The sequence below is a fragment of the Physcomitrium patens genome, chromosome 1 (assembly GCF_059467195.1).
Source record: "Physcomitrium patens ecotype Gransden chromosome 1, ASM5946719v1, whole genome shotgun sequence".
NCBI classification, from domain to species: Eukaryota; Viridiplantae; Streptophyta; class Bryopsida; order Funariales; family Funariaceae; genus Physcomitrium; species Physcomitrium patens.
Window position 1 is genome coordinate 16540563 of NC_143410.1, and position 27576 is coordinate 16568138.

General features: G+C 29.7%; 2 protein-coding genes and 1 long non-coding RNA gene across 8 annotated transcripts; 2 read left to right on the forward strand and 1 right to left on the reverse strand.

Moving 5' to 3' along the window:
• Window positions 1-11654: 11654 nt before the first annotated feature.
• LOC112288000 (26S proteasome non-ATPase regulatory subunit 12 homolog A) lies at window positions 11655-15652 on the reverse strand. Its single transcript, XM_024531769.3, has 11 exons — window positions 15568-15652; window positions 15163-15354; window positions 14663-14770; window positions 14341-14445; window positions 14135-14191; window positions 13791-13984; window positions 13455-13587; window positions 13201-13313; window positions 12767-12920; window positions 12522-12599; window positions 11655-12179 (listed from the first exon to the last, which is right to left on the reverse strand). The coding sequence occupies exons 1-11, from the start codon at window positions 15568-15570 to the stop codon at window positions 11958-11960; spliced, it is 1359 nt and encodes a 452-aa protein (XP_024387537.1). The 5' UTR covers window positions 15571-15652; the 3' UTR covers window positions 11655-11957.
• Window positions 15653-16777: 1125 nt separating this feature from the next.
• LOC141045565 (uncharacterized) lies at window positions 16778-18004 on the forward strand. Its single transcript, XR_016503449.1, has 2 exons — window positions 16778-17083; window positions 17556-18004. It is a non-coding gene; the product is annotated as an uncharacterized LOC141045565 (long non-coding RNA).
• Window positions 18005-18323: 319 nt separating this feature from the next.
• On the forward strand, window positions 18324-21949 carry LOC112289201 (elongation factor Ts, mitochondrial). Of its 6 annotated transcripts, none has more exons than XR_012217776.2 (8): window positions 18324-18882; window positions 19021-19193; window positions 19484-19573; window positions 19722-19893; window positions 20241-20584; window positions 20762-20887; window positions 21191-21282; window positions 21492-21949. XR_012217776.2 is itself a non-coding variant. In XM_024534220.3 (8 exons), the coding sequence occupies exons 1-7, from the start codon at window positions 18654-18656 to the stop codon at window positions 21275-21277; spliced, it is 1065 nt and encodes a 354-aa protein (XP_024389988.1). In that variant the 5' UTR covers window positions 18324-18653; the 3' UTR covers window positions 21278-21282; window positions 21492-21949. The 6 variants fall into 6 exon arrangements, 4 of the variants coding, with proteins under 4 accessions (XP_024389988.1, XP_024389998.1, XP_073391078.1 ...); XR_016503447.1 differs by having other exon boundaries at window positions 21496-21949; XM_024534220.3 differs by having other exon boundaries at window positions 20241-20428.
• The last annotated feature ends 5627 nt before the right edge of the window (window positions 21950-27576 follow it).

The following is a 27576-nucleotide window of genomic DNA, read 5'->3' on the forward strand; positions in this document are numbered from 1 at the left end:
CATATATGTTCACTAATATCATATTTAAGCCAATGAACAAATTATTCTAACTTATTTTGGCATTGCCTTGAGTCTAATACTTCTTCAACCTTATACTCTTGGTTATTATCCACTTCTATAAGAGGAGGTGGTATTTGTCATCTTTTTAATATATCAATTATTTTGTATTTCAAGAAAAAATACATAGAAAAGAGGATGGATCTTCATAGACTTTGGTAGATATAATTGGTAAACAACTAGATTAATCTATTCACATATAAGAAAGGGTCCAATTCTATGGTAATCAAATTCCTTACAAAGGCAAATAGTCTTGATATTATGACAAAGTAATTATATCTTATTACCAACATGGAATTGAGTTTTTTTTTTGTCGTAAGCATCTGCATTAATCTTTTGTTGTTGTTAATATTCTTTTAATTGAACCTTTATTGTTGCATGTAGCTTTTACAAACAATTCTCTAAATCTTCTATCAAAAGATTATTAACATTTAAAAAGTCAAAATCATCAAATCATAAATAATAACTGTAATTGATAAAAAAAAAATGTTTATTGAATAAAAAATTATATTTTATTATTATAAATAAATTCTACTAATGATAAAAGAGTTGTTCAATCATCTTATTAATAATCGATGGTACATCTCAAATATTATTCTAAAACTTAATTTACTTTCTTTTTTTTGGCCATCAATTTGACAATAAAAAATCAAAGTTAGTTTTATATCCACCTTTAGAATCTTAAAAAGAATTTTTTAAAATCTTAATATAAATTAAATTTTTTCATTTGATATAATATCTTTTGATAATCTATAATAGTAATAGATATTGTTAAAGAAAAATTTAACTATTTCTTTATTTATAATAGATTTTATACATACTATAAAATATACCATTTTGGTGAATTTATCTATTATTATAAATAAAAAATCAAAAAAACCTAACATTGAAAGATTGATAATAAAATCCACAGAAATAAAAGATCATGGTTGTTCAAGAATAGATAATGGTTGAAAAAGTCTATAAGGTCAATGATTAAGAATTTTTTATCTTAAAAAAATATCACATGATTGTACAAAGTTTTTGACTAACTTCTACATTTCATGCCACCAAAAATCTCTCTATAATAGCTCCAAAGTCTTGTTATATATAAAATATCCAACTATTAAAAAATCATGACAAACTTAAAAAGTATACAATTACACTTTGTCTTGTACAATATTATTTTTGAATTCAAATCTAAAAATTTTATGAAATATAGAAGATTTATTTTTAATATCATAAACAAGATGATCAAAAGACATATTTTATTGAACTTATTTAAGAAAGAATCAACAATCAATATTGATTTCATTACTTGAAGATGAAAATACTGTTGCTTCAAGAAAATTATTCTTTATTGATCAAAAGTTACATTTCTTTCTTGGAGTGTAAGATAAGAATGTCTAGTAAGGGCATCTAATAAACCTTATTATTTTTCAAATTGATAAGTAAACTTAAAATCAAATCTTAATAAAGATATGCTTCAATAGACTTGATAATAATTCAAAACACATGCCGACATGAAGTACTCAAGGTTCTTGTGATCTATATATATGGTGATTAGACTAAAAGTGCCTTATAGATAGTCATATCATTTTAAAAATGAATCAATAATTGCAAGAAGCTCTTTATTGTGGATTTCATAATTAATCTTGACTATTGAAAATTTCTTAGAATAAAAAGCTACCAAGTAAAGCTTATCATCTCCTCTCATTTAAGACAACATTGTACCCATAACAAAGTCTAATATATTTTTTTCTATAAAGAATACTTTTAAAAAATCAATACAATATAAAATTAGTGTAAAAATTAATTACACATTTTTTATTGTTTTTGAAATCTTTCAATCTATGATAATTTGGTCTTTCTTAGGATCCATCATAAGGCCATCATTTGAAATGATATATCCTAAAAAATCAACTTAAGTAGTGTAAAATATTCACTTTTCTATCTTAGCATATAATCTTGCATCTCTAAGTTTTTGTAACATACAATGAACATAAAATTTATACTCTTTTATATTTTTAGAGTAAATTTAAATATTGTCTACATAATAGACAACAAAATTATCAAAAAACTTACAAAAGACATCATTCATTACATGTAAAAATGTAGTTGTTATATTTGTGAGTCTAAAAAATATGACATTATATTTAAAATGCCCATACCTTGTTTAAAATGCAGTCTTTCATTCTTCTTCTTTAATATATATCAAGTTGTATGCTCTTTGTAGATATATTTTGGTATAAATCTTTACTTGATTGAGTTGATCAAGAAGTCTTGAAATCAAAAGTAGAAGATACCTATTCTTCATGGTGATCTTGTTGAGTCCTAGATAGTCCATACACATTTGCAAAGATCCATCTTTTTTCTTTCCAAATAAAAAGGAAGCTCTTATTAGAAATTAAAAATGGAATATATAATTTTTAGTCAAATTTTTCTTTATTTATTCCTTGAATGAAACCAAATTATTTTAAAATTAATTATAAATTGATCCAAATAGTAATTGAGCTCCATTTTGAAGATTAATAGAACAATCTTTAAAAAATGATTTGGAAGAATATCTACATTTTTCTTTTAAAAAACATCCTGATAATCTTGGTATTGCCTTGAAATGCTACATGAAATCTTTTCTCTATCAAAAATAGGTATAGCATTATAGCAAAAGTTGATTCTTTATTTGTAGCATGAAAGCTTTTGTACCTACCAATAAGAATTTGGACATATTGGATTCATGGATTTTTATTTGACTAGCAAAATTCTGAGTTAAATTACCTAAAAGTCAAGATTATAAGAAATTTAGTCTATTTAAGAGTTATATTGTTTTATCTATAATAATCTTAAAATAACTAGATTAAAAGAAAATTTAATTATATTAAATATTACTAAGCTATTATGACTATTAGTTGCTATATCTAAAAAAATAGTTTTATACATAATAACTTCAAAAGATGGTAAATAACCATTTATTATTTCTATGTGCATAGATTTGGTCTTTTTAATTAAGAATATATATATATATATATATATATATATATATATTTTTTTTAAATAATATCTTTGTTTATAAGAACATGTTCAAGCTCATGAATCTAACAAGGCTAAGACTTTGTCATTTTTTGGTCCTAAATAAACTTCTATTAAAAAGTAAGGTGAAGGATCTAAAGAAAGAATAGGACCTTTATTAAGTGTTGTACAAGATTCCAGGTGCATTGTCCTTATTGTAGCTAGAAAAATTGGTTTTTTGACACATTGTCTTTTTTGGCAGCTATGCTCCTCATTTTGTAGTTGCGTTATTTCTTTGGACAATATTAAGCAGTATGCTTAGGTTTTTGACAATATAGGTACAATCCTTCTTGATAGCATTGAGTCTCTTCTTAATCAATAAGAGATTTGAAACATACCATGTTAATTTGCATATGTTCCAATCTTGATGGATAAGCTTTTATAAACTTTGAAGTTGTTGCCATGATTTAACTTATATTTCTTCAACCAAATCTTTGTTCTTGGCATCTTTCAAAGAGTCAATTGTCACATGCATTAGCTTGAGTAATAAATTGCTCCAATAAATCAACTCTTTGCATTGTCAACAATAAATTTTTGATGTTATCTTTTAATCCATATCAAAATTGATTAATAAAGATCTTATCATTTCAATCCACGTCTCAAGCAAGATTTTAGAATTCAACACTACATATGATGGTTGAATATGATCCTTCTCGTAAAAAAGTGAATTTGATCTTTATTACCTTTTTTCAATCACTTTCTTCAAATGTGATTGTAAAGACTTTTAATAATAAATTTAAATCATAAAATAATCACAAATCATTTTTTTATCAAAAGTTCAAATTAAAAGAGAGCACTCCCAAAGAGAAGTGCATCTATAAATCCAACTTCAGTAAATCTATCAAAATATTAAGAAAGATGCAATCTTAGATTGAACATTACTTGTTTTAGAAATCTTCAAAATTTTGATCTTATTCTATTGAATTTCTTTAGCATATTTATCTTTGTCTCTTTTATACTGGTTGAATGTGATTTTTGGAATTTAACAATACATATGATGGTTGAATCTTCAAAATGCAACAATAGAAGTGAGGTAGTCCACTCACTTCTAAATATAAGACAAAAATAATGAGTTGGCACTCTTATCAAATAGCCAAGTATTTGAATCTTAAGGATCCAAAAATTCAATACACTCTTATGTAACTCAAAAAGAATAGATATTCATTCAAAAACTAATATAGTATTGAAATTAGAATAGCTATTGCCAAAGACAAAAGACTAGAAAGTCTTAAAATAAGACTAAAGACTACAAAGGCATTGATAAGAGTAAAGAAGGTTTCACTCTTGCTTCCATATATACTATCTAACTAGAAGCTATGTGGTAATATTCTATAAGACTTCCAACACATGTTCAATTTGCAAGACACATGTTTTAACTTACAGGGTAAATTTCTTATATTTGGACCACATTGTTAGCTTGTATCATAAGCTATCAACATGTGCAACATGTGGCTAACTTATTGGCTAAGTTTTTAACCTATTAATCACTTATAGATATGTATAAAGATGAAATTGCATCTATATAGCTTCTAGAAAACTTTTTTATAAGATATTATCAAATTAATCTACTTTTATCTATTTATAATATCTAAATAAGTATTAAAATAAATATATATGTCTGTGATAAGAACTTTAAATATAAAGATTATTAAAATATTTAATAGTTATTAATTGTTATTTCAACAATCAATTGATTTTTAAGAAACTTCAAAGAATATTTAATATGATTTAAATTAAATTAAATATAATAGATTCCATTTTAACCAAATTATATATAATACAATAAATACAAAATTAGTCATTTTGAATATTATAATTTTATATTAAAATTTTGATGATTAAAAATATAAAAAATAATATTTAAGAGTAAATAAAATTAACTAATTCAATTTAAATAAAAAATAGATATCAATATCAAATTTTAATAAGAGTGATATTTTAGATAAAATAAATTAAAAAAATCCTTATAAAATATTTATAAAAATATTTATTATTTTTATTATATAAATTTAAGTAGAAATTTATATATTCAATGATAATAATTATATTATATTTTTTTAATAAATATTTAAAATTAATTTCTTAAAATCAATTAAAATATAAAATAAAATAAATCCAAAAATTATTTTTTAGTTATTTAAACTTATTAAATAGAAATTAAGAGTATCATAATCTCATGTTTAGTAAAACAAATCAATATAGTATAGTACATGTTTTTTTTTTTAAATATATAAAAAAGATAATTATGAAATTATTAGGTTTTTTAAAAAATTACAAGTAACTTTGTTCAATGTCATAAGTTTAATTAAAATAACATAAAAGATAATCATATATTAGTTTTTGATGTTAAAAAAATATTTTAACATATAAAATCATCAAGAATATGAATCAAACTAAATCTAAAGAAGTAATACACTTTATGACATTCAAAAAAAAAGTAGACAAATCAAAAATAGATATAAGATAAAAACTAAAATTATTTTTAGCTTATATAAAGAGACTAGAGATTCTCCAATTAAGATAAGAACATTAGAAAAGCATTCACAAAAGTGAAAAAACCTTATTATTTTCACTATATATATCATTTATTTAAGAAGCTATGCAATGACATTTTATAGATCATTTAATATATGTCTAACTTGTAGAACATGTTTCTAATTTCCAATAGAAGTTTCAAATATATATGCTACATGGCCAATTTGTATAATAATTTTTCACTATGTGCTACATGTGGCTTGCTTGTAAAGCAAGTAATCAACATGAGTAATACATGGCTAACTTGTTGGTCAAGTTTTTATCTTATTAATTGCCTACAAATATTTGAGAAATTAAATTCACATCCTTCAAGCTTTTAAGAAGCTTTTCTAAAAGATATTATCAAATTTTCTTACTTTTACTCCTATATAACTCCTCTTATTTTTTAAATTACTAATGTCAATGTTGATATTCCTAACATTACATTCCCTTCTAAATATGAATTCTACAATACGAGGTGATTACATGTTGAAGAAGTCTAAGATGCAATAAATTGTATTTATCACTTACTCTGATTTTTGTTTCTTTTAAAGATAATTGATAGGTCCTCTCAACCTTTTAAAATAAAAAGACCATCTTATTATTTGATTATTATTGAGGTATCTATAAAACGTTATGAAAAAAACATTTGAAACACCATCAAGAGTAATTCTTGCCTCTATGAATATCACCAAATATTGAGAGTCTCTTTTAAAGTTGTGATACCGAATGCATTATATCTTGCCATCTATTCAAAGGAGAATATATTGTTTTTAAAGGTTGTAATCTCTATTACAATATCTTGAAGGCTATAATAATCTCAATGCTTTATTTATTAATTTAATGAATGATAGTTCTTGAGTCGAATGAATTGGTTGTTGATTTTCTATCTTCTTAATACCAAATATATACAAAAATCACAAATAATAATAAAATATAGAATGAAATCTTTATTAATATATTTTTTCATAGTAAAATATATTTTTTTTCTTTAGCTTGATTTTGATGGATTTTGCTAATAAAAAGCTTTAACCTTTTTTATTGCATTTGTAAGATTCTTAAATGGCTCCCATGTGCTTATGCTAATATCATATCTATGCCAATATATAAGATATTATAACACATTTTGCCATTGTCTTAAGTCGAAGACCTCTTTTAACTCAAACTCTTGATTGTTGTCAACTTTTATACGAAGTGGTGGAATTAGTCTTCTTTTCAATATATCTACTATCTTGTATGGTTAAAGAAAAGATATAATAAATATATAATAATCTTTTATAGACTCTAATAGATGTAACCAATATGAAATTAAATTGTTTCATTTAAAAATAAAAAATAATCCAAATGTATGATAATCTAACTTATTATAAGAACAAATAGTCTTTAAATCCAATAGACATCTGCATTGATCTTTTATTGTTCTTGAGATTTACTTAATTAAGTTATTATTATTACATGTAGCTTTAATAAACAACTTGTCAAATCTTTTGCCACAAGATTATCAAAACTATTAAGTTATAGGTGATAATTATAATTAGTATAAAAAAGTGATTATTGAATAAAAAAATACATTGAGTTAATATAGAAAAAAAAAATTATGTCAAAAAATTATTTAATTATTTTGATAGCAATTAATAATGTATTTCAAGTATTCTTCTAAAATTTAATTCACTTATTATATTTGTCTATTAATTTGAAGATAAAAGGTGAAAGATAATTTAATGTTCATCATCAATATCTTCAAAAAAAAAATTTTAAACCTAGATATAAATTGAATCCTTCTATTTGATATAATATCCATTGACAATCTATGATAACAATAAATATTATCAAAAAGAAGTCTAGATATTTCTTTAGGAATATTGATTTTTTATATATGATATTAAACATGCCATTTTAATGAAATAATTTTCTATGACAAATATAAAATCATAAAAGCTCAAGATTAAAAGATTTGTAATAAAATCCATAGAAATATATGACTATGGTTGTTTTAATATAAGTAGTGGTTGAAGAAGTCCACAAAGTTGATGATAAAGAATTTTAGATCTTGAATAAATATCACATAATTGTAAAAAGTTTGTAACTACTTTCTATAATTGAGTCCACAAAAAATATCTAAATATTAAATCTAAGGTCTTATTGTATTCAAAATATCTTACAGTTAGAAAATTTTGAAAATCTTGAAAAATATGTAATTGTGTTTAATATTTTGAAACATATAAGCATTTCTTGAAATAAAAAACTATCCTTGAATTTAAACATAAAAAATTTATGAAATTTAAAAGAATAATTTGTTATATCATGCATAAAAAGGTATATGGACATACATTTTTGAACTTGATTAGAAAATATTATACAAAAAATTAATATTAATTCAATTATTTGAAGATAAATTATTGTGGCTTCAAAAAAATGATTCATTATCAATCAAAAATTTTATCTCTTTTTTGGGTATAAAATAAGAACGTTGAAAAAAGGCACCTAATAAACCTTGTTGTTTTACTAATAAAGTATAATATTAAATACAAATCTTGACTAAAACATGCTTTATTAAGCTTGGAAATGTTTCAAAATATATATTGATATTGAATATTTGAGGTTCTTGTGATTTTTATAAATAATCATTAGATTAAAAGTACATTCAAAATAATGGTTTTATTTTAAAAATAAATCCACAACTACAAAAAAAAATTCTTTGTTGTAGATCTTATAATTAAATTTGATTGATAATTTTTTTTAAAATAAAAATCGATAAAATGAAGTTTGTCATTTTTTTTCATTTGTGACAATATAGAATCTAAGATAATGTCTTCATAATCCTTAAATTTTTTTAGATTCTATCCTTTCTACTTGCTTAGCAAAATACTAGGTTATACTATGGAAAAAATTAAGATTACAAGAAATCCAATCTATCCAAGGATTATACTTTTTTTAGCTATATTAAGCCTAAAATGACTAAATAGAAGGAAATCTAATAATATTATATATCATTAAACTATTATAACCATTTGTTGATACTTCTACTAAGATAGTTTCATGAACAATAACTCCAAAAATAAATAAATAAATAAATAAATAAATGACTATCTATGATTTCTATATGCATAGATTTTGTATTATTTATTAAAGATATACTACGTCTTTTAGTAAAGTCTTCATCTAAAAAACAAGCTAATGTACTTGAATCTAGCATGATGAAGGCTTTAAGATTTAAGATTTAAGATTTTAAACAAATATCTATTCTAAAACAAATTGAAGGTTTTAGTTGAATATAAAACCTTTACCAAGTTTTGCATAAGATTTGAACTACACAATCTATATTGTATCTAAATAAATAAATAAATAAATAAATAAATAATTCTAATATATTATCTTCATTAATAGTCATGCTTCTCATTTTGTGGTTCTATTGCTTCTTTAAACAAGGTTGAGCAGTGTACTTAGATTCTCTATAATATAAGCACAATTCTTCTTAATAATATTAAGTCTTTTCTTACTTGGTAAGAGATTTGAGAGGTATTCCATCAATTTTTATAGGTTTTGGTCTTTATAAATGAATTTCTAAAAACTCAATAGTTGTTGTTATGACTTGATTTATTTTTCTTCAATCAAAACTTTGTTCTTTGCGCCTTTTAAAGAATTGATTGTTGTATATAATTGCTTAAGTAATAAATTATTCTAATAAATTTGCTTTTGCCATTTTAATCATAAATCTTTAATATTATCTTTTATTCTATATTAAGATTGGTTGATAAGGATTTCATTATTCCAATTTATGTCACATATAAGGTTTTGGAATTTAACTATATACATAGTAGCTATTTGCAAATTATATTGTAAAGATAGGAGTTTTATATCTACTATTCTTTTTCAATCACTCTCTCCAAATATAGCTGTAAACACTTCTAATAACAAATTTAGATTATGTAAGAGTTATGAATATTTTTATATAAAAGGTTGAAACTAAGAAAAATCCTTCATGTGAATACACTTATATAGTCAACTTAAGTAAGTTTGTCAAGATATTAGATATGATATAACCTAAAATAGAATTTAGCTTATTGTAAAAATCTTCAAAATTTTGTTTTTATTTCATCAAACTTCTCTAGCAGACTAATTTTTGTCTCATTCATAATTATAATAGCAAGGTTTTTTAGATTCAATTAAAAGATTGATGTACTTGCTTTTCTTAACTACTTAGCTTCTTCACATAGATATTAGGTCTTATTGTTGAATTATTTAATAGACATAGGAATAATACTTCCATACTTGACATTGGTAATTTGTAAAATTCAAGCCTTAAGAGTGTTAACAAGCTTGTGAAGATTTGAAATAGTTCCAAATCTATTTTGACTTCAATGTAGTATGTATAATTTATTTTCCTTCTATTTTTGTATTAGGCAACTTTAATAAATCCAAAAATCAAATTAGAAGAAGATAATCCACAACTTCTAATATCAAATCAAAATTTCTACAAAGAAATATAGTTTATTTTCTTTGAAGAAAGAATCAATGTTAAAAATACAAAAACTATTAATTTAAAGTCAGAATAACAAGGGTGGTAATCTACTCACTTGTAAAACAAAACAAGAATAATATATTAGTATTCTTAATCAATTCTTAAAGACATGAACTATAACAAAACTCTAAAAAAAACAATACACTTTTGTAACACTCAAAAAGAAAAAGTAGACAAATGAAAGATAAATATAAGATAAAAATTAAAATAACTCTTGGCAAATACAAAGAGATTAGATACTTTTGAACTAAGACAAGAGCACAAGAAAGGCATTGACAAGAGTGAATAAGGCCTTACTCTTGCCACCATATATGCTATCTAACTAAGATATATGGCCATCTTTTATAGGTCATCTAACATGTGTCTAACTTGCTAGACACATGTCTAATTTGCAAGGTAAGTTTCCAACATGTGCTACATGTGGTTAACTTGTAAACTAAGTGGTCAACATGTATAACACATGGCAAACTTGTTGGCAAAGTTTTTAACCTACTAATCACCTATAAATACTTGGAAAGACAAATTTGTGCCTAAAAAGATTCTAAAATATTTGTCCATAAGATATTATTAACTTTACTTACTTCTACTCACTAATATTTAATTCCTCTTATCTTCATTAGCACTAGTATGTTTGTAATAAATATTGATGTTTTATACTAAAAATATCAAAGTATTGATGTTATTTATAATAATAATTTTAGAAATATAAAATATACTAATTTTATAAATATAATCTATCATCTACATTTTAAGAATCATATTTATTTCGTAGTGCAATTTTAACATATAAAAGAATATGTTAATAAATACATCAAAATATCCAAGTAATACCAATTAAAAGTCATTTCAAATATTTATTTAATTCTATTAGAATATAAATTTTGATATATACAATCTATTTTCATCTTTTTTGTGATTTGATATTTTATTTATAAATTCTAAACATATTCATATATTTATTTGTGTTGCAATAGATATAGATAAAACAATATAATTCTTATGAAATTACACCAAATCTTAATTAGTAATATCATTTTCTATTCCTTAAAAGAAACATGTTAACTTAGATTTTATCATTTCTATTTTAATTATTATTCAAAGTTAGTACAATTTTTTGCAAAAAACTTTGTATTTTAAGTTACTTTATTTTTTACATCTCTTAGGTAATGTTGTTAATTTCTATTTAAGTTTCTAAAACTTAATTTTTTCCCTAATTGTGGAAATCATTAAGGATTATCTTCTTTCCAATGCTACTCAATAATGCATTGAATCTTTTCAAATTCATAAATAAACTTGCATTGAAAACATCAATAACTAGAATAATGCACAAACAACTAGAGATGAATTTCAACCTTTAAATATCTCGTTTTGAATATATTCTTTTAAGATTCTTTCTTACAATTGTAGACAATAGAAAATAAGCCATACACTAAGCTTGAGAATACGTAAATCACTTGAGAATAGGTAAATCATAGATTATGAATTCAAATGTACCAATCAAGCCACAATAATATCACCTGAATCAATTGCACTTTCAGTTAACGGTGTGAAAAGCTCATCTTAGTTACAATAAATTCATATCTCAGGATCTCTCCACTCATTTATGCTTTCCGCAATGAAGTTGCCGCAACTTCGCTGTTATTGCAGCCTTCTACCAGAAACTCCACTAATGAACAACAGTTCAGCAGGTACTTTTCAAGGAGCTATTGTTCGAGACAATGTATAAGGCTACATTTAATGTCTTGAACCCGATAAAACGAAAATAAGGAGCCAGGAGAATTTGAGAGGGGAATAAGCACCGAAGAACTAGTAATATTTACTGTACTTTTAGTGTGACTTTGTGAACCATTGTTTCCTTGTGGATCTGATGACAGCTTTTCTCAACAAGATCCAACAATTTCTCAATGTTGACAGCCCAAGAGTTCAGAACGTCATTGCTATCCATCTTGCTGATGAAACAGACCACTCCCGCTGGCCTATCGACCTTCGCAATCAAGGCCTTCGAAACCACCATCTCTGAGAGATGCTTCTCCGTTTCCTGTCATATGAGCAAAATGTCAGAGCAAACATGTATGAACCCAGCAGGTTGATCTCCATTACAATAGTGCCGCCTGACATTTAGTGGCGATCTCGCAAACATTTCGATATATATATATATATATATATATATATATATATATATATAATCTGCAAGCATCTCTCAGGGGTGAAGACTTCCAACATTGACCACCGCAGGTATTTATTTGTCACGATGCAAGTAACAACGTGTAACATTTACTATCGTCGACATCTAACATGGCATCATCTCATTAACAAAATCGACTCATAAAACATACAAACATAGTGAAAAACCAAGTCACAAAATTTTGAGAATTAGTACCTGGAGGCTGAGGCACAACAGTTCTGAAAGCCTCGTCAAGGTGATTCTCGAGTAATATTTGGAAACCACCAAGATATTCTGTGTCAAAGTGTCGAACATCAAACAAAAGAAACATGTCAATGAGGATGCTCGTGCATTACACCCTTTCTCAAACCTATGCACTTAATAAAATTCTGCTAAGAAATACACCCAGATTCTAGTCCGCATTTTTCCCAACTAGAGAAAGATGGAATACATATATTTACATGTTCAATAACTCGCTGACGAAGGTCTTCAGCTGCCCGCTCTCCAAGCGCCCCACCAGGGAGATTAACCTCTTGGTCAAACTCAGTCTTGTAATCTTCCCAAAAGCGGTCCCACCTTATCACTTCCATAGTCACAATCAGCTTTAATAAAGCTCTGCAATAAAAATAAGAAAATGAAGTCTTAGATTAACAAAAACGTTCCTCATCACTTTCGTATTTCCAAAATAAGAATGTCAAAGCACTCGCTTGGATAAAATGAACTAAGCAATGAAGACAGACAGTTCCAACGAGAATGTAATGATTATCACACTAACTTGCTCCAGGCGTTATTAGCATCCCTCACTTAATATCCCTTCAAAACGTCGCTTTTTATCATCTCATTAACAAAATCGACTCATAAAACATACAATATAACATTTGCATAGCGAACGTACTGGAATTTAGGAATTTCGGACAACTTCTTGTCTTCAAGAGTGCTGTTCAGTAAGCTGGATTGCATAGGGTCATGGGGGGCCAGAACTAAATACCAACATATCTTCCTCAAAATCTAAGACAACATCCAAACACCAAATAAACAAGATATTAGAGAAAAATGGTAACAGAGGACATTGATTCACATACACTGTAAATAAACGATTCAGATTCATAGTTACACCAACGCAAAAGGACGCAGGCCTTGTACACTCACGGGAACCCATTCTGGCTGCCCTTCAACTGCCATGGCAGTATCAGAATACGAGCTCTCATCCTTCACCAGAGCCTCGTATATAGCCATATAGCTCCGACACATTTCCAGATACTCATGGTTATGTGCATAGTACCTGGTCAGAATTAACACTACGTTCCATTAAATATGCCATCAAAGTTCAAAGCTGCCCAACTTTCAAATCTCTGATTCCTATCACAGAAAACTAACCCTACTTGGCTAAAGACTCACTTTAGATATTGCAAGCAAAACACAACAACTCCAATACAAGCCTACTATAAAAGTTGATGCTAAAGAAGAAGACATAAACAGACAAACCTGATCATAAGCTCGTAGTAGATCCGCCTCAACTCAGGTAGTGTTGGCACATCGGGAGCTGGTGCCTCGATAATGCTTTCCGCCTCTTTTGACTTCTTCTTTTGTTTAGCAGTTTCAGTGAAACTCTTAGGATTAACCTTTCTTGACAATATCTGAGCCCTAATAAAATCTTTACGGTCCAGGCAAAGCCGGACCTGGCACACCACCCTACTATCAGTACTGGCTCTAACAAAATAACGGTAAGAACTTCGAAGTGCCAGCTCAAGAACTTCAATACAAATACTATTTAAACCAAACGCAAAGTAGCTGGTAAAACAGGATTGCAAATATAAAAAAATCCTTACTTGTTCAAGAATGAAAGCAATCTTCTCAGTTTTTGCCATGGCACCAAAAGTTTCCACCTGAAGACCAAACGCCGATACGAATCAGGGCTCCAATATTCAATACACCACCCTGTGCACTCTAGTAGCACCAAAATGTCTTCCACACCATGAACATTACATGTTACTAACCGTTGAATTGATCAACAGCACGAAGCAATATCACATACCGCGACTTCTTGCATGCAATCCGCAGCTTCGGCGATGTTTCCTTGTTCTTCCTTGATCTTCGCTAGCTTCTTGATTAAGCGAGCTCTTTCTATCTCAACGTATATCTGGCATCGTCACCAATACGTCAATCTATACATTGTACGAACCATCACCATATGTGTTTTACAAGCGCATGCACGCACACCCGCAAAAATACACACACAGTCAAACACACAGCGAGAGAGCGAGAGCGAGAGAAAATTTTAATTTCCAACGATACCACTGGAATTATCACAGGAACATAACAACGAGATTATGAAACTAAAAAATAAAAAATAGAACCTTTCCAGCGGACACAGTGTTGAGAGTCTCGATCAGTGCAATACGAGTTTCAACATCTGGAGTTTCATCTATATACTGCATAGCTTGCTGCACCATTGAAGTCACGGCCTGCAAATCTCCAAAGAAGTCACAGCTTAAGTCCATTGAGATTAAGCCTAGCAGTGGCTACCATCTCATGTACAATCGATTTATTCGAGGGCTGCCTCACAACTGACAATAATATCGATGCATTCATGAGTCTGAGAGGCCGCTCCATATCATTTAATAAATTACCTCCAAAACCCTAATAACAGTCTAGAAAGATGCAAAAGAGCGATACAAGCAAGAGTGCGTAAGGATACAGCATGTGAAATGCACGATTAGGACTCCCAGATGACATCACCAAATGCGTCTTATTCCAAACGACGTAACACAAGGACCTAAATACTTACAAACTCCTGCACCAAAAGTGCTGAGTTGAGCTTTTCGAACTCGGTAAGAAAGAGGGAACCACGACTTACTTGTTTGAGTTGCGACCGTCGCTTCGAAAGAAGCAAGATTTGCTCATTGAGAGTCTTCCATGCTTTCGCTTTATAGCACAATTCGATGATTTCAGTGACCACCTTCTTGGTGCCAGCGACATCTGCAGCAAGTCGCATTTGCTTTTCTTCATTGAGAAGAGACTCAATCGTCGCATCTAGTTTACTGTCCTCCTGTAATAAAAAAAAAAAAAAAAAAAAAAAAAAAAAAAAAAAATCCCAAAGCCATTCCAAAAAAAATCGAATTCCAAACAATAATCAGCTCCCGAAACCCCAGCCAGCGACTCCCACAGCAAAACCAAACCTAATAACCAAACTGCTAAAATCTCGGATCATTTAAAAGAGATTGAAACAAAGAGAGCAAAGCACGAAGAAGCAAGCACATACCATAATGGAGCGAAGCCTGGGATCGAGAAGCGTGAGTGGCGAGAGGGATGGGGGGAAGGGGAAAAAACGAGGGCGAAGTCAGGAAAATACAAACAACGGAGCTGCGCTGTGCCAGAACCACGATACTACTACCATCTCCTCCCTCCTGTTCCCACTTCCACTTTTGGATGGGCCGGGTCACCCCCCCCCCAACCTGCGTCGATTCCCTCACCCGGCCCCGCTTAACCTCATTCGAAATTTGCCCAAGTTTCAATTATTTTAGAAACTTAAATATATATATATATATATATATAAATTATATATATATATATATATATATATATATATAAGAATGTAGGTATGTATGTGATGATAGTGATAATCCTCGAGACATGAGGTGCTGTGATTGGTTTCTTGTTAGCAAGATATTTTTTGACGATGTCTTTGTGACAAACAACTTAAGAGGTTTACTACTTTACCAAAATTTGTATCGTAATGTTATTCGTTAAATGAGGAAAGCATTTTATTCGTTGAAGTCTCGCTCGAATCGTTAAATTGACTAGGATGGTTTAATTAGATCCCACGTATGTACTTATGTTTCCACCAGGAGAACAAAATATCCGCCAAAAGAAATGAAATGAAGTAGTGCCCGTTTTCTTTTCCTTTCCTTTTACTTTTACTTTTACTTTTTCTCTTGTTTCCTTTCGTGGTGAACTATATTTTGATACTTTTTGAGTTAAATCTTTTATGCATGAAATGCGGTCCTATTCAACGTGCCCAGTTCTTAAACTAAGCCCTAGAACGACAATTTTTCATCCATCCATTCACCCACCCATGCATCCATGCGTTCATTCACCCATCCAAGTGTGTGACAGAGCTCGGTCACGAAGAAGAAGAGGAGCGGTGTTGCAGCGACAGCAGTAGCTCAATTGAGTTTGTTTGCTTCGCCACAACCAGCCTCGCTTCCATCCCACCATCGCCACCCTCCCCCTTGTCTTTCCTCTCCTCCTCTTATTCTAATAAAGCCCGCAATTATTTCAATTTAACACGTACGCAACTGTGTTATTTCTTTTTGGAACATTTTTGATTTCAAAATGATTATTCTGACATAAAAGTCCATAATGAAATTACGGCATTTCCGAGATGTTTTCTTATTTAAGTATCATGGTTTTTAGATTTACTATTGTGTCTATCCTGCCGGGTTGTTATGAGGTTGATGCCTCGATTGGTTTCACAGGGCGTGAAGAATGAAACAAAAGAGGGGAACGCACCACCGTCTGCTTCCGGTGCTAGTGCAGTAACGGAAGAAAAACAGAGAAAGCTTCAAAAGGATTTAGAGAAGCAGTTCAATCAGGGACTGGAAAGACGAGATGGGCGGACTGCTGGATTAGGTTTGTAGCAACGGTACAACCGGCTATCATTTGATGTAAAAATTGAAAATAGTACGAAGGTTCCGTCCTGGCCTTGGGAAACACCATGATGTTCAGTTCCCTTGTTTCATGAGCAAGGTGATACGAAGAAAACAACAAGCGCAACGGTGAGTAGCTTTTCAGAATTCATCGTTAAATCATATTAGATATTTATGCGCCTATTCCAAGTTTAGGGTATGAAGTGAGCTCGGAGATTGGGTTCCTTAGCAGAATGACCAGAGCAAGCATTTTTGCCATTGTTCTGGCTCCATGTTACCTTAAGATACTAGCTTGTAATTTATATGCCGTGTATGCATGTTTTTTTTACGCTGGAGGAGAACCTGATTCTCTTGGTTTTGGGACTGCAACGAATGAACATGTATCTCTTAAAATTTATAATTTCAAGAATTCGAGAATAGAAACTTACTAGCGTAAATCAATGTATAAATTTTTACAATTGGGTTTTAAAAAGTGTAATTTAATCAAGCTTTAATTAAGTGTTCTTTCAGTACGTGAGTTTTCTAATGCCACTCAGAAACACTAGCGTATTCATGTGCTTCCTCACTCTAATCCTTCCACTTATTTTCGTATCGTCTGTAGGTTTAACCGTTTTGCGTTCGGTGAACGACCGCTGTGCCAAACTGTTTCTGAAGCCCCTCAATTGTCACTTATGTAGAAAAGTGAGAACCAAGATTTTGGGTCCTCTATCCTGTCCAGCTTCGCCTCAACTACGCCGGTTTCTGCACCTCTCACTCAGAGAATAGCACAGTCGATAGTGGATATGAACCGCGCCGGTCGTAGAGATTTTAACTCAGAGTAGAGTGATCTCCTCGATGCTCATCTTGAAGTTGCTGCACAGCACAGAAAGGAAATGTCAATGATCGCATCTGCTTCCCCTGTAGAATTAAATCTTGCCTGATTAATCTCTCCCGGTATGCATCCTCTCCGTAAGATGCAGTAGAGGAGACGTTTGTAAAGGTTATTACACATTTTATACGTAAAAACTTCTAACCCAACGGAACTGACGTCATAATGTTCCATTGATACTCCATGTGTTCATAGCATCCTCTTGGAGTTAAAATTCAAAGTAACGTTTTATCTTAAGTTTTTGTGGAACTATCTTGAGCACAAGCGTTCATGTAACATATCGTTTTCTCATTGCCCGGATAGATACAATCCTGATTCACAACGTGAACTAAACCGACAACACTCAATCTGAGCAAGGAAGAAGAATATTCATCACCAATCTGAATCTGAAAAGTAGCTCCGACTATTGGCCGGTGGCCGCTTCGGTGCAGGTTGCGTCTGTTACCGCAACGGGGACGAATAGTTAGAGGAAATGTTAGGTCGAATTATGCACTTGTGACCTCCAGGGTGATAGTACTCATAGAGAGATTACCGACGATGAGCTTCCTCCCCAGACTTCCGTTACTCGCCGACCTAAACAATGTGTGCCAGAGTCCGCCGCGAGGTACACAAATGAAGTTTCAGCGCGAGAAGTTGGCGTAAAGTTGAGAATACTATCACAGTGATGACGACTCTTGGAATGCATTCCAAACTTGAACAGCAGTGAGTCTGGAGACTCACGAGAATGGTGATAAATGCCTGTATAAGATTTATGTACGATGAGTGAGCGAGAGCGAGAGAGAGCCCTTAGTAAAATTTTGATCGCATCAGTGAAATCGAGATTTGATTGACATGCCTTGCGCAGCTCTGGGCAGGAAATCGTTCCATCGCCATCCTGCGATGCAATGGTTCTCAATGCTGTCCAGAGAATGGGGTGTTGTTGGCGCAGCAAGAGACTGGTCGCTTTTTCGTCGTGGGTTTACCTCAGAATCGGCAGTGCAGATCAAGGTATTGCAGGAGAGGACTGAGGCGCCCGTTGGAGATGTCAAAGCAGCTCTGCTGCAGTGTGGATGGGATACTGGTCCGCTTCGCGAATTTGTATATAATTCCTTTTCGGAATTTTCGTGGGGTTTTCATTTGAATTCCTATTAATTTATAACAAGTCGGAAGCAGTGGCGGCATTGATTTAGTTGCTCAAGATCGGTGTTGTTGCTTATAGATGCTGCAATGATGGAGCTGACGAAGAAAGGTCTGATACCTGCGACCCGGAAAACAAATCCTGTAGCTTTGGATGGACTACTTGCTGTGGCGAGTATGAAGGGGGCGGCTGCCGTTATAGAAATAAATTCTGAGACCAATTCCGTTGCTCGAAATGAAATATTTTGCCATCTGGTTTGTAGAGTCTCCTTTCTCTGCATTCAAAGCTTCAAATTTCAACTACATCATGAGTTTATGTGTTTTTAGTTCTATTCTCCTCGCACATGTTAAAGTTCTGTGCATGTGATGGGAAGAGCTGCCGAGCTAACGTTACAACCCTCGCAGAGTCTTTATTTTGCTGATCAACTGCGAGAATTGTAACATAAACTTTGAATCTCTATGAATATTGGCCCTTGGATTGCTATATCGACCCTGAAGTCGATTCACCTGATTGTTCAATAATTACTCATGTTGCTTCTCTCTAGGCCTCACGAATTGCACAAGCGGCTCTTAGTATGGAAACATTAAAATCTTCACCCGGAAGTGCACTAACAGTTGACGTACCTGCTTTACAGGTGTGTGAATGCTTTTTCAATGGACGAGTGTGACCACCTTGTTCTGATTTGGAATTGCTAAGTTGAATAGGCTAGGCGCATTTGCAAATCTTAGGGTTTAGGAGTTGAGTTTTGTACTTTTGAGTTACATATGCTTGTTACGCTTCAGGCTGTAAAAATCAATCTGGAACATGAGAAATTGAGTGGCGAAGCCACGGTGCAAGAAGCTGTGACAGAGGTAGCCGCCATCATTGGCGAGAACGTGCAGCTTCGAAGGGGTTTTCTCATGTCGTCCACCACAGGCATTGTGTCTTCCTACTTACACGCATCTGCACATCCAGGTTTGTCGTTAACGCTTCCACCAGCCACGACTGTACGAGTAGTAATGTAGCTGTTTGTGGGCAGGGTTTTATGCAGCAGGAATGTTGTTAGTTTGGCACTTAAAAAATAATATCTCTGCCTTGCTTTGGTTTGTTTATGGATAACAAGAGGGATTTTAACTTCAATCTCTGGTACTAAGACGAAGATCTAGTTTGAAAATATGGTGAAATTTAAATTTTCCCATAATATCAGCATGGGTTCGTTTCAGGTGAGGTGGTCATTTAAATGTGATTTTTCTTGTTATCCGCAGTTGTTCTCGGTGTATAGTTGACATATTCTCGGAAGTTGATTATTTATTTCGTGATAGGGCTTGCAAGGATTGTGGGCCTAATCGCTCTTGAACCAGACCATGGCATTTTGCAAGGTCAGGAGCCTGAGGCACAGATTGGAACAGCTTTGGCCATGCATGTTGTGGCAGCTAAACCACTCTTTTTGTCTAGGGAGCTTGTACCTCAAACTGTTATCCGTCGTGAGACGATTGCTTTTCGGTCTCAGGTAGCACTTGTGTTCCTTTCGCAAAACAGAGGTTCCTCTTTGAGTATTCATGACTTTATGGAGGCTTTTGTAGTTGATACAACACGAAAACCTCCAAGTGCATGATATTGCAGATAATTCAGCTCGGATAAGTCTTCTTCGGTCATTACTTCCTAGGTAACACACTGTGGGAGGAGGAATTATCCATATTTCTCCCTATGTTGAATTGGGTGAAATAAAATACCTTTGGCATGTGCACCTGCTCTTGATCCGCCAGAAGTTCATCCAGTGACTATTTCTTTTTTTCTTTTTGGATTGTATTTGAACAACTCTCACTGGTGCAAGTTTTTGCAGGCTTTAATTTCGGGAAAAAAACCCGCCGTGGTAGAAAGGATGGTGCTGGGCCGATTTCGCAGATATTTTGAAGAGACGGTTTTGTTGGACCAAAAGTTTGTAATTAATGACTACATAAATGTTCAGGTAACATCTCATTCTTTATTTGAACTTTTCTGTTGTTTATTGTATATGTTAATCCATTGCTGCCTGTAAGCTGGCTCGTTCAGAGCACGACTTTACCAGGATGCTGTAGATTGCTTGGAAAGGAATTTCATTGTAACTAGAGGTAATCAAACTAGAAAACAGTTCACTTGTAGTTTCTGTATCTCGTACATCTGCTGTCAATCAAGTAGATTTCTCAAGGAAGTTTTGGAGAATTCCTCCTCAAAATACGATTCAAAATGAGAATACGAGTATTCGATACTGAATGTGATTATTGTGTCACAGACTGTTCTTGACGACCACCACAAACAAACCGGAAGACGTATTAAGATCAGAAATTTTTTAAGGTTGGAGGTTGGTGAAGGACTGTAATGAAGGTAAGAATATGTCTAGCCTGGTGCTGATGTGGTGATTTATTAAAGTAGGTTGGAATTTCTCTTTCGGTTGTCATGGTTTGCAAGAGAATAGCTGAGGGTTATAGTCTATTGCTTTAGTTGCAAACTAGATCTGTTCATCATAGTTTGTGGTTCTATTTTTCGGAACATGTGACTTGTATTTGACTTGGCGCCATCCGTGGTCACACAAGGAAGTATAACGAAGAGGCAGGAATATGAATCAACATAAGACTGAGATGACTATCTGAGATCCCTGCGGCTTTCATTTTTGAGAGTTCAGTATCTTCTGGCTGCGAGAAGTATCAAAGCATCAGCGGTCTAGGACCATTATTCTGTATAGAGTTTGAAGAGTTCAACCGAGTTGACTTCACTCTAGAGCTGCTTCACTGCGGAATTGGTATTGTAGTCATTTCATGAAAGTTGTTCATCACAGTATGATAATTTATATGCTCACATAAAATTTTAGATTTGACAGTGAAGTCGTTGAAAATATACTGCGTGTTGTCCATAGCCACTACATGCTCGACAGTTTGTTAGAAAGTAATTGTTACATTTATATACTGAGATCATGTCCTTTCATCATTCAGGTTGTCATCAACCTCTGTAATACACATCTTATGAGAATAATAAAAGATGATTATTATTCTTCTTCTCTTCTTTTAACATGGTATCAAAGCATTGGATATTATCCTATGTTATGATTAATTCAATAATTAGAAGCAAGTACAAACGTCCAAATCATATATTGATTATTTGTCCAATGACAAATTAATCAATTATGGCTTCTTCAAATTCAACAGGTATTGTGCAAATTAAATTGAATATGGTAAAATTACGAATGTACAAGAAGTTTTACACGTACCAATTTTATCTAAAAATTTATCGTCTATCCGTTCAGCCATTTTTTAATGTAAAAATATTAAAACAAATTCTAGAGATGGAAAAGATCTTGTAATAAGAATTAATTAAGTCGGAAATCTCTTCCCATTAGAGGTTGAAAATCCTAACTTAAAATAATGAAATTTACTTGTAATAAGTAAAACATCTAAAACAAACTATTACATGGCATTATTACTTAGAACATGTTAATCAACACACATTGAAAGAAATGAGTTAGCTTGATATGAATATACTAGTAAATATATCACATCTTTTCTTGTGAGAAAGTTGTTTAGTCATCAAACAACATAATTCTTTTTTCAAAGTTAAAACTCTACATGCTTCAAAACCACTTGAGTTGGTCCACACCAATGTATTTGGTCTCATGCAAACTAAATCTATTAAAGATTTTACTTATTTTGTTATCTATATTGATGATTATTTAAGATTCACAACAATATATTTCTTAAAGCATAAATCCAAGGTATTTCAAGCTTATAAAGTTATGCCAAGAATCAAACAAATCATAAAATTAAGATTTTATACTCCAACAATGGAGAATACATATAAAAAGAATTTGATAATATTTTTTTGTTCAATATGGAATAATACTATATTCTATACACCAAAAAACAATGGTATTAGTAAGAAAAGAATAGAATTTTATTAAGGTCCTCTAGATTTATATTGCAAACATTTAGATTATCCAATTTGTTTTGGGCAAATGCCTTAGCCACAACTTATTAAATATAAAATAAAAACTTTTTAAAGGCATTAGAAGCTTCAATGACTCCTTTGATATTATGGAATGGTAAAATACCTCATTTAAGTTATTTAAAGATCTTTGGATGTATAATATATATATATATATATATATATATATATTCCTAATAAGTACTAATACAAACTTGATATGAAAAATAATAATATTTTTTTTTTTTGGCTATGGTAAATTATAAGGTATAAAAGATTATCTTTTATATGATAGAAATACAAAGAAAATATCGTGTTAGTCAAAATGTTATCCTTGATGAAATTACCTCACTAAAAGATTTATTTATTTAAAGAAAAAAATCAATAAAAATTAATAATAATGATAAATAAAGCTTTATTAAAAATTTAGTTAAAAAACAACTTGAAATAACCACTACACAAAATACTTTTTATTTATAATAATCCTAAAATAATATTTCTATTTTAATTGAACATTCTAATATTTATTCACAATCAATGTTATTTAATGATTTTATGCCTTCTTATGACAATAATGTTTAAAAAGTTTAAAGTGAATTATAATATAGACAAATATTTTTTTAAGTTATTAATTACCACAAAAACTCCTTTATTAAACAATAATGATATAATTATTAATATTGGTTCAAGTAATTTGAGGTCTTCATTACCTACTCTACCAAGAAGGTTCACAAGATCAACAAAAGTAAATTACAAGATGAATATTATGATTATGTTTTTTTTTACAAATTATTTTTTTTACTTTACATAATCTTGATGAATCTTCTATAATTATAAAAGCTTTACATGATGAAGATGTTATCAAGTGGAAAGAAGAATTTAGATTTTAAATATAATTCTTTAATTAAAAATAATACATAGAATTTGGAGGATTTTCCTCCAAGGCACTCTATAATTTGTAAATGGATTTTGAAAAGAAAATATAATGCTGATAGAATAATCACCTATTATAAAGCTTAATTGGTTACTATGGATTTTTCATAAGAAAAGGATATTCACTATGCAAATATTTTTTTTCCTATAGTAAAAATAATCTTATTACATATTTAATTATTTGTAGCCACAACATATGATCTACATGTTCATCAAATGGATATTAAAACTATGTTTCTTTATGGTTACTTGAATGAGAAAATTTATATGGCTCAACTAAAGGGTTATATTGACCCTTGCTTTCTACATAAAGATTATAAGTTATTAAATATATATATATATATATATATATAAATAATATTTTTTATTTGATATAAAAAATTTAACCATTATCTCATTGAAAATATTTTTTCTTGTAGTGAAGTAGACTCTAATATATATATATATATATATATATATATATATATATTAACTCCCAAAACTAATTCAATCAACAAAAAAATAAATTTTGAGAAACTATATCTAAAAGAATATTGATCTTTTTCCCAAATTTCAAATTTTATAAGATATACAACCAAACTCACTATCATCCTTCCAAATTTCAGCTTAATAACTATAGTAACAAGAGAGAAATTGTATTTTTAATGAACTTAGGTTTATTGACTCAGATTTATAACCTTCATCTATATGCAAATCAATAATTTGTCTACCTCTTCTAAGAAACTAAAACAACTTGGATATGATTGGGCATGCTATCATAGAGTTTTTGACGTTGCTTAGAAGTGATGGAATTAAAAGAAGATTGCACATTCTCCCACAATTGAAGTATTATTTTGGCTAGTACTAAGTACTCAATTAATTTCCATTTCACAAGTGCCCACATATACTCAATTGGATGTAAGTTAGGAAATTAAGAAAGATAAGTAAGTACATCAAATTTTTACATTGATAACCATTGTTTGATTGATTTTGCAATATGTTGAGGAACATTATCATATTCAAATATGATACAAAAAGAATTGAAATAATACCATTTAATTATCTTCACAAGCTCATCTTGAAAAATGTTAAGATACAAATCTCGTTTCATCTTTCCTTCTATCTTGTACATGTAATCCATGTCATGGGAAGTTATAAAATCTCACAAAAAAATTGCACCACCTCTATGTTTAATTGTCTAATTTACATGACACACTTGTAATTTAAATTTTTCTATGTTTAACCAAACAACAAGTGCCACCGACAGAATAAAATTGATTGATTTTAGCTTTTTCATAAAAAATTGCCTTATATCAATCATAGACAATCCAATCTTGATGAAGTTGAGTAAATTCCTATCTACAATGCACATTCTTAGCCATTAGCACCAGCTTCTTTTGTTTCTCAAATGACCCATGACTTGATTTATGAAGTGTAAGCCTCATTTTTTTTGGTTTTCACTACTACATTCAAGTATTTACTTAAAGCATTTTTCACATCTATAAAATTATCTAATCCATCAACTGTAATAATTCTTATGCATATTTGTCTTTGAATAATGATGATGCTTCTTGGGCGTGCTCTTCTTCAAGGCTCTAAATGAGGAACATACTCTCTACAAATCCTAAAGCATGTAGATTGAAAGATATTTAATAATTTTGATCTTTTACATACATTACATCAATGCTGCAACAAGACTAGCATTTAATATCTTTTCTTTTAGAATGCTCTCATGAACAAAAAAAACCTTTATAACCATAAGAAAAAATGTCCTAAGAGACTACACTACTATTCAAAAGTAAGAAGAAGAACCCTAAAAAATAATGTGAACTCATTCTTGTAATTAAAGGTTATTAATGAAAACAATTCCAAAATTGAATCAATAGACCTAAGCTTATTTGAAATTTAAAAAATCTCTTTTTTCTGTAGTTCTTAAGCTAAAATTTGAAATGTTCATAACAAGCATGATTGCACATCTCATGAAATTTGTGATTTGATAAAAACATTAATATTCTTTTAAATATGGCTTTTCAAAATTTGTTGTTTTTTTTTATTGACTTTATTTTGAGAGATAATATATATTAAAAGAAAGATAGTATATCAAAAAAAATTCATATTGGCATTACAAGTGGAAAACTCTATTATTATTGATAATAATATATAATTCTTAAATATGACTAAAATACTTTTAGCAAGTGGCTTAGAAATGACCAACAAAATATCTATTGAAAGATGAGATGGTTGCTTAAATGTGATGGTTGAATGCAATAAAATTAACAAATATATTGATTTGTCACAAACCAAATATATAACTAAAATTATTATAATATTTAATATGTATGATTTTAAATTTATCTCAATCCTTCTTAAAGTTAGATTAAAATTAATTAAAGATATGAGTCTAATTGATCTTAAAGATGTAAAGATAATAATAGATGTTCCATATTCAATTGCCTTAGAGTACTTAATGCATGCTATGACTCATACTAGGCCTAATATTGTTTTTTTTATTAATAAAGTTGCTAAGTATAAAGCAAATTTAAGTCAAGCACATTGGTTTGCAATAAAATGTATGATGAGGTATCATAAAGATATTTTAAATTACAGAACTATTTATCAAAGTGAACAAAGTTCTATTGATTATTAATATCAACGTTGGAATGACAATAATTGGATAAGTGATGAAGATTCTTAAAGACTTACTTTTGATTATGTATTTATATTAGCCAATGGAGTTATTTCTTTGCAAAACCAGAAACAAACTACTATAATATTATCTTTTACTAAAGAAAAATATACAGCTTGTGCTTCAGCCACCAAATAAGCTATTTGGATTAAACAATTAATGAATGACATATGCTATTACCAATTGAATGTTTTGTTTTTATATTATGATAATCAATCTATAATTTCTTCATCTAAAATATATTTCCATTATAATCAATCAATATATATATATATATATATATATATATTAATATCAAATATTATTATTTAAAAAAATAACTTAAATATAGAAAAATTTGTATGTTATTTTTTTCAAGTTAAGATATGGTAGCAGACGCTTTGATATAAGCTTTACTTAGACCCAAAAGTTTAAAATTTCGAAAATAAGTAGATATCAAAATGTAAACAAGTAAATAATCTAAATATAGATAAATTTTAATACTAAAAAATAAATATTACATTTAGATATTGAAATCATGTCCTTTTATATCATGTATATTCATATTTATGTCATTTTCATCTATATCCTGCTCAATCAAAAGTTTTTCATTAATAGACACAGTTCTAGATTAAATACCTATTGATTTTTTTATTCTCCTATGACAAGATAGAATAAATTATTATTTTTCTTTCACTCTAATATATTCCAAAGGAAAATAGAATATTGTATCAAAAAGAAGCTCAAACTTCAATTTATATGGTTTAATTCAATTATTGAGTTTAGGAAGAGTATTATAATAATAAAGTATATTATACCAAGACATTAGAAAATAAATGTGGAACAAATCCTAAATAGAGCTATAAAGTAATGAAATAGAGAATGTACATATTACTTCTTTTGTAGTAAGTAGATACATTGGTCCTTTGAAGAGGTTTTTAACACAATAAATATCTTTTGGGTAGATAATTATAGCTTAATGAGATTTTAGGTGAATGTCAATTCAAGACAATTGAAAATTCTATCATAAATATAAAACGACAGAGGTGACAATAAGAATCAAATATAAGGTTTCTTTAAAAGTTATTAGAGTTATTTTAAAATCAAAACCAATAAAAAAAAAAAAA

Excerpts from the sequence above, each read along its gene's own strand:
- LOC112288000 (XM_024531769.3), bottom strand. Across the intron at positions 13,588-13,790 it reads TACTACGAGCTTATGATCAG|GTACTATGCACATAACCATG; the intron begins GTTTGTCTGTTT and ends AATTCTGACCAG. Across the intron at positions 12,600-12,766 it reads GTCAGCGAGTTATTGAACAT|AATATCTTGGTGGTTTCCAA; the intron begins GTAAATATATGT and ends ACTTTGACACAG.
- LOC112289201 (XM_024534220.3), top strand. The coding sequence starts at position 18,654 with ATGCCTTGCGCAGCTCTGGGCAGGAAATCGTTCCATCGCCATCCTGCG. Across the intron at positions 18,883-19,020 it reads GCAGTGTGGATGGGATACTG|ATGCTGCAATGATGGAGCTG; the intron begins GTCCGCTTCGCG and ends TGTTGCTTATAG. Across the intron at positions 20,888-21,190 it reads ATGACTACATAAATGTTCAG|ACTGTTCTTGACGACCACCA; the intron begins GTAACATCTCAT and ends ATTGTGTCACAG.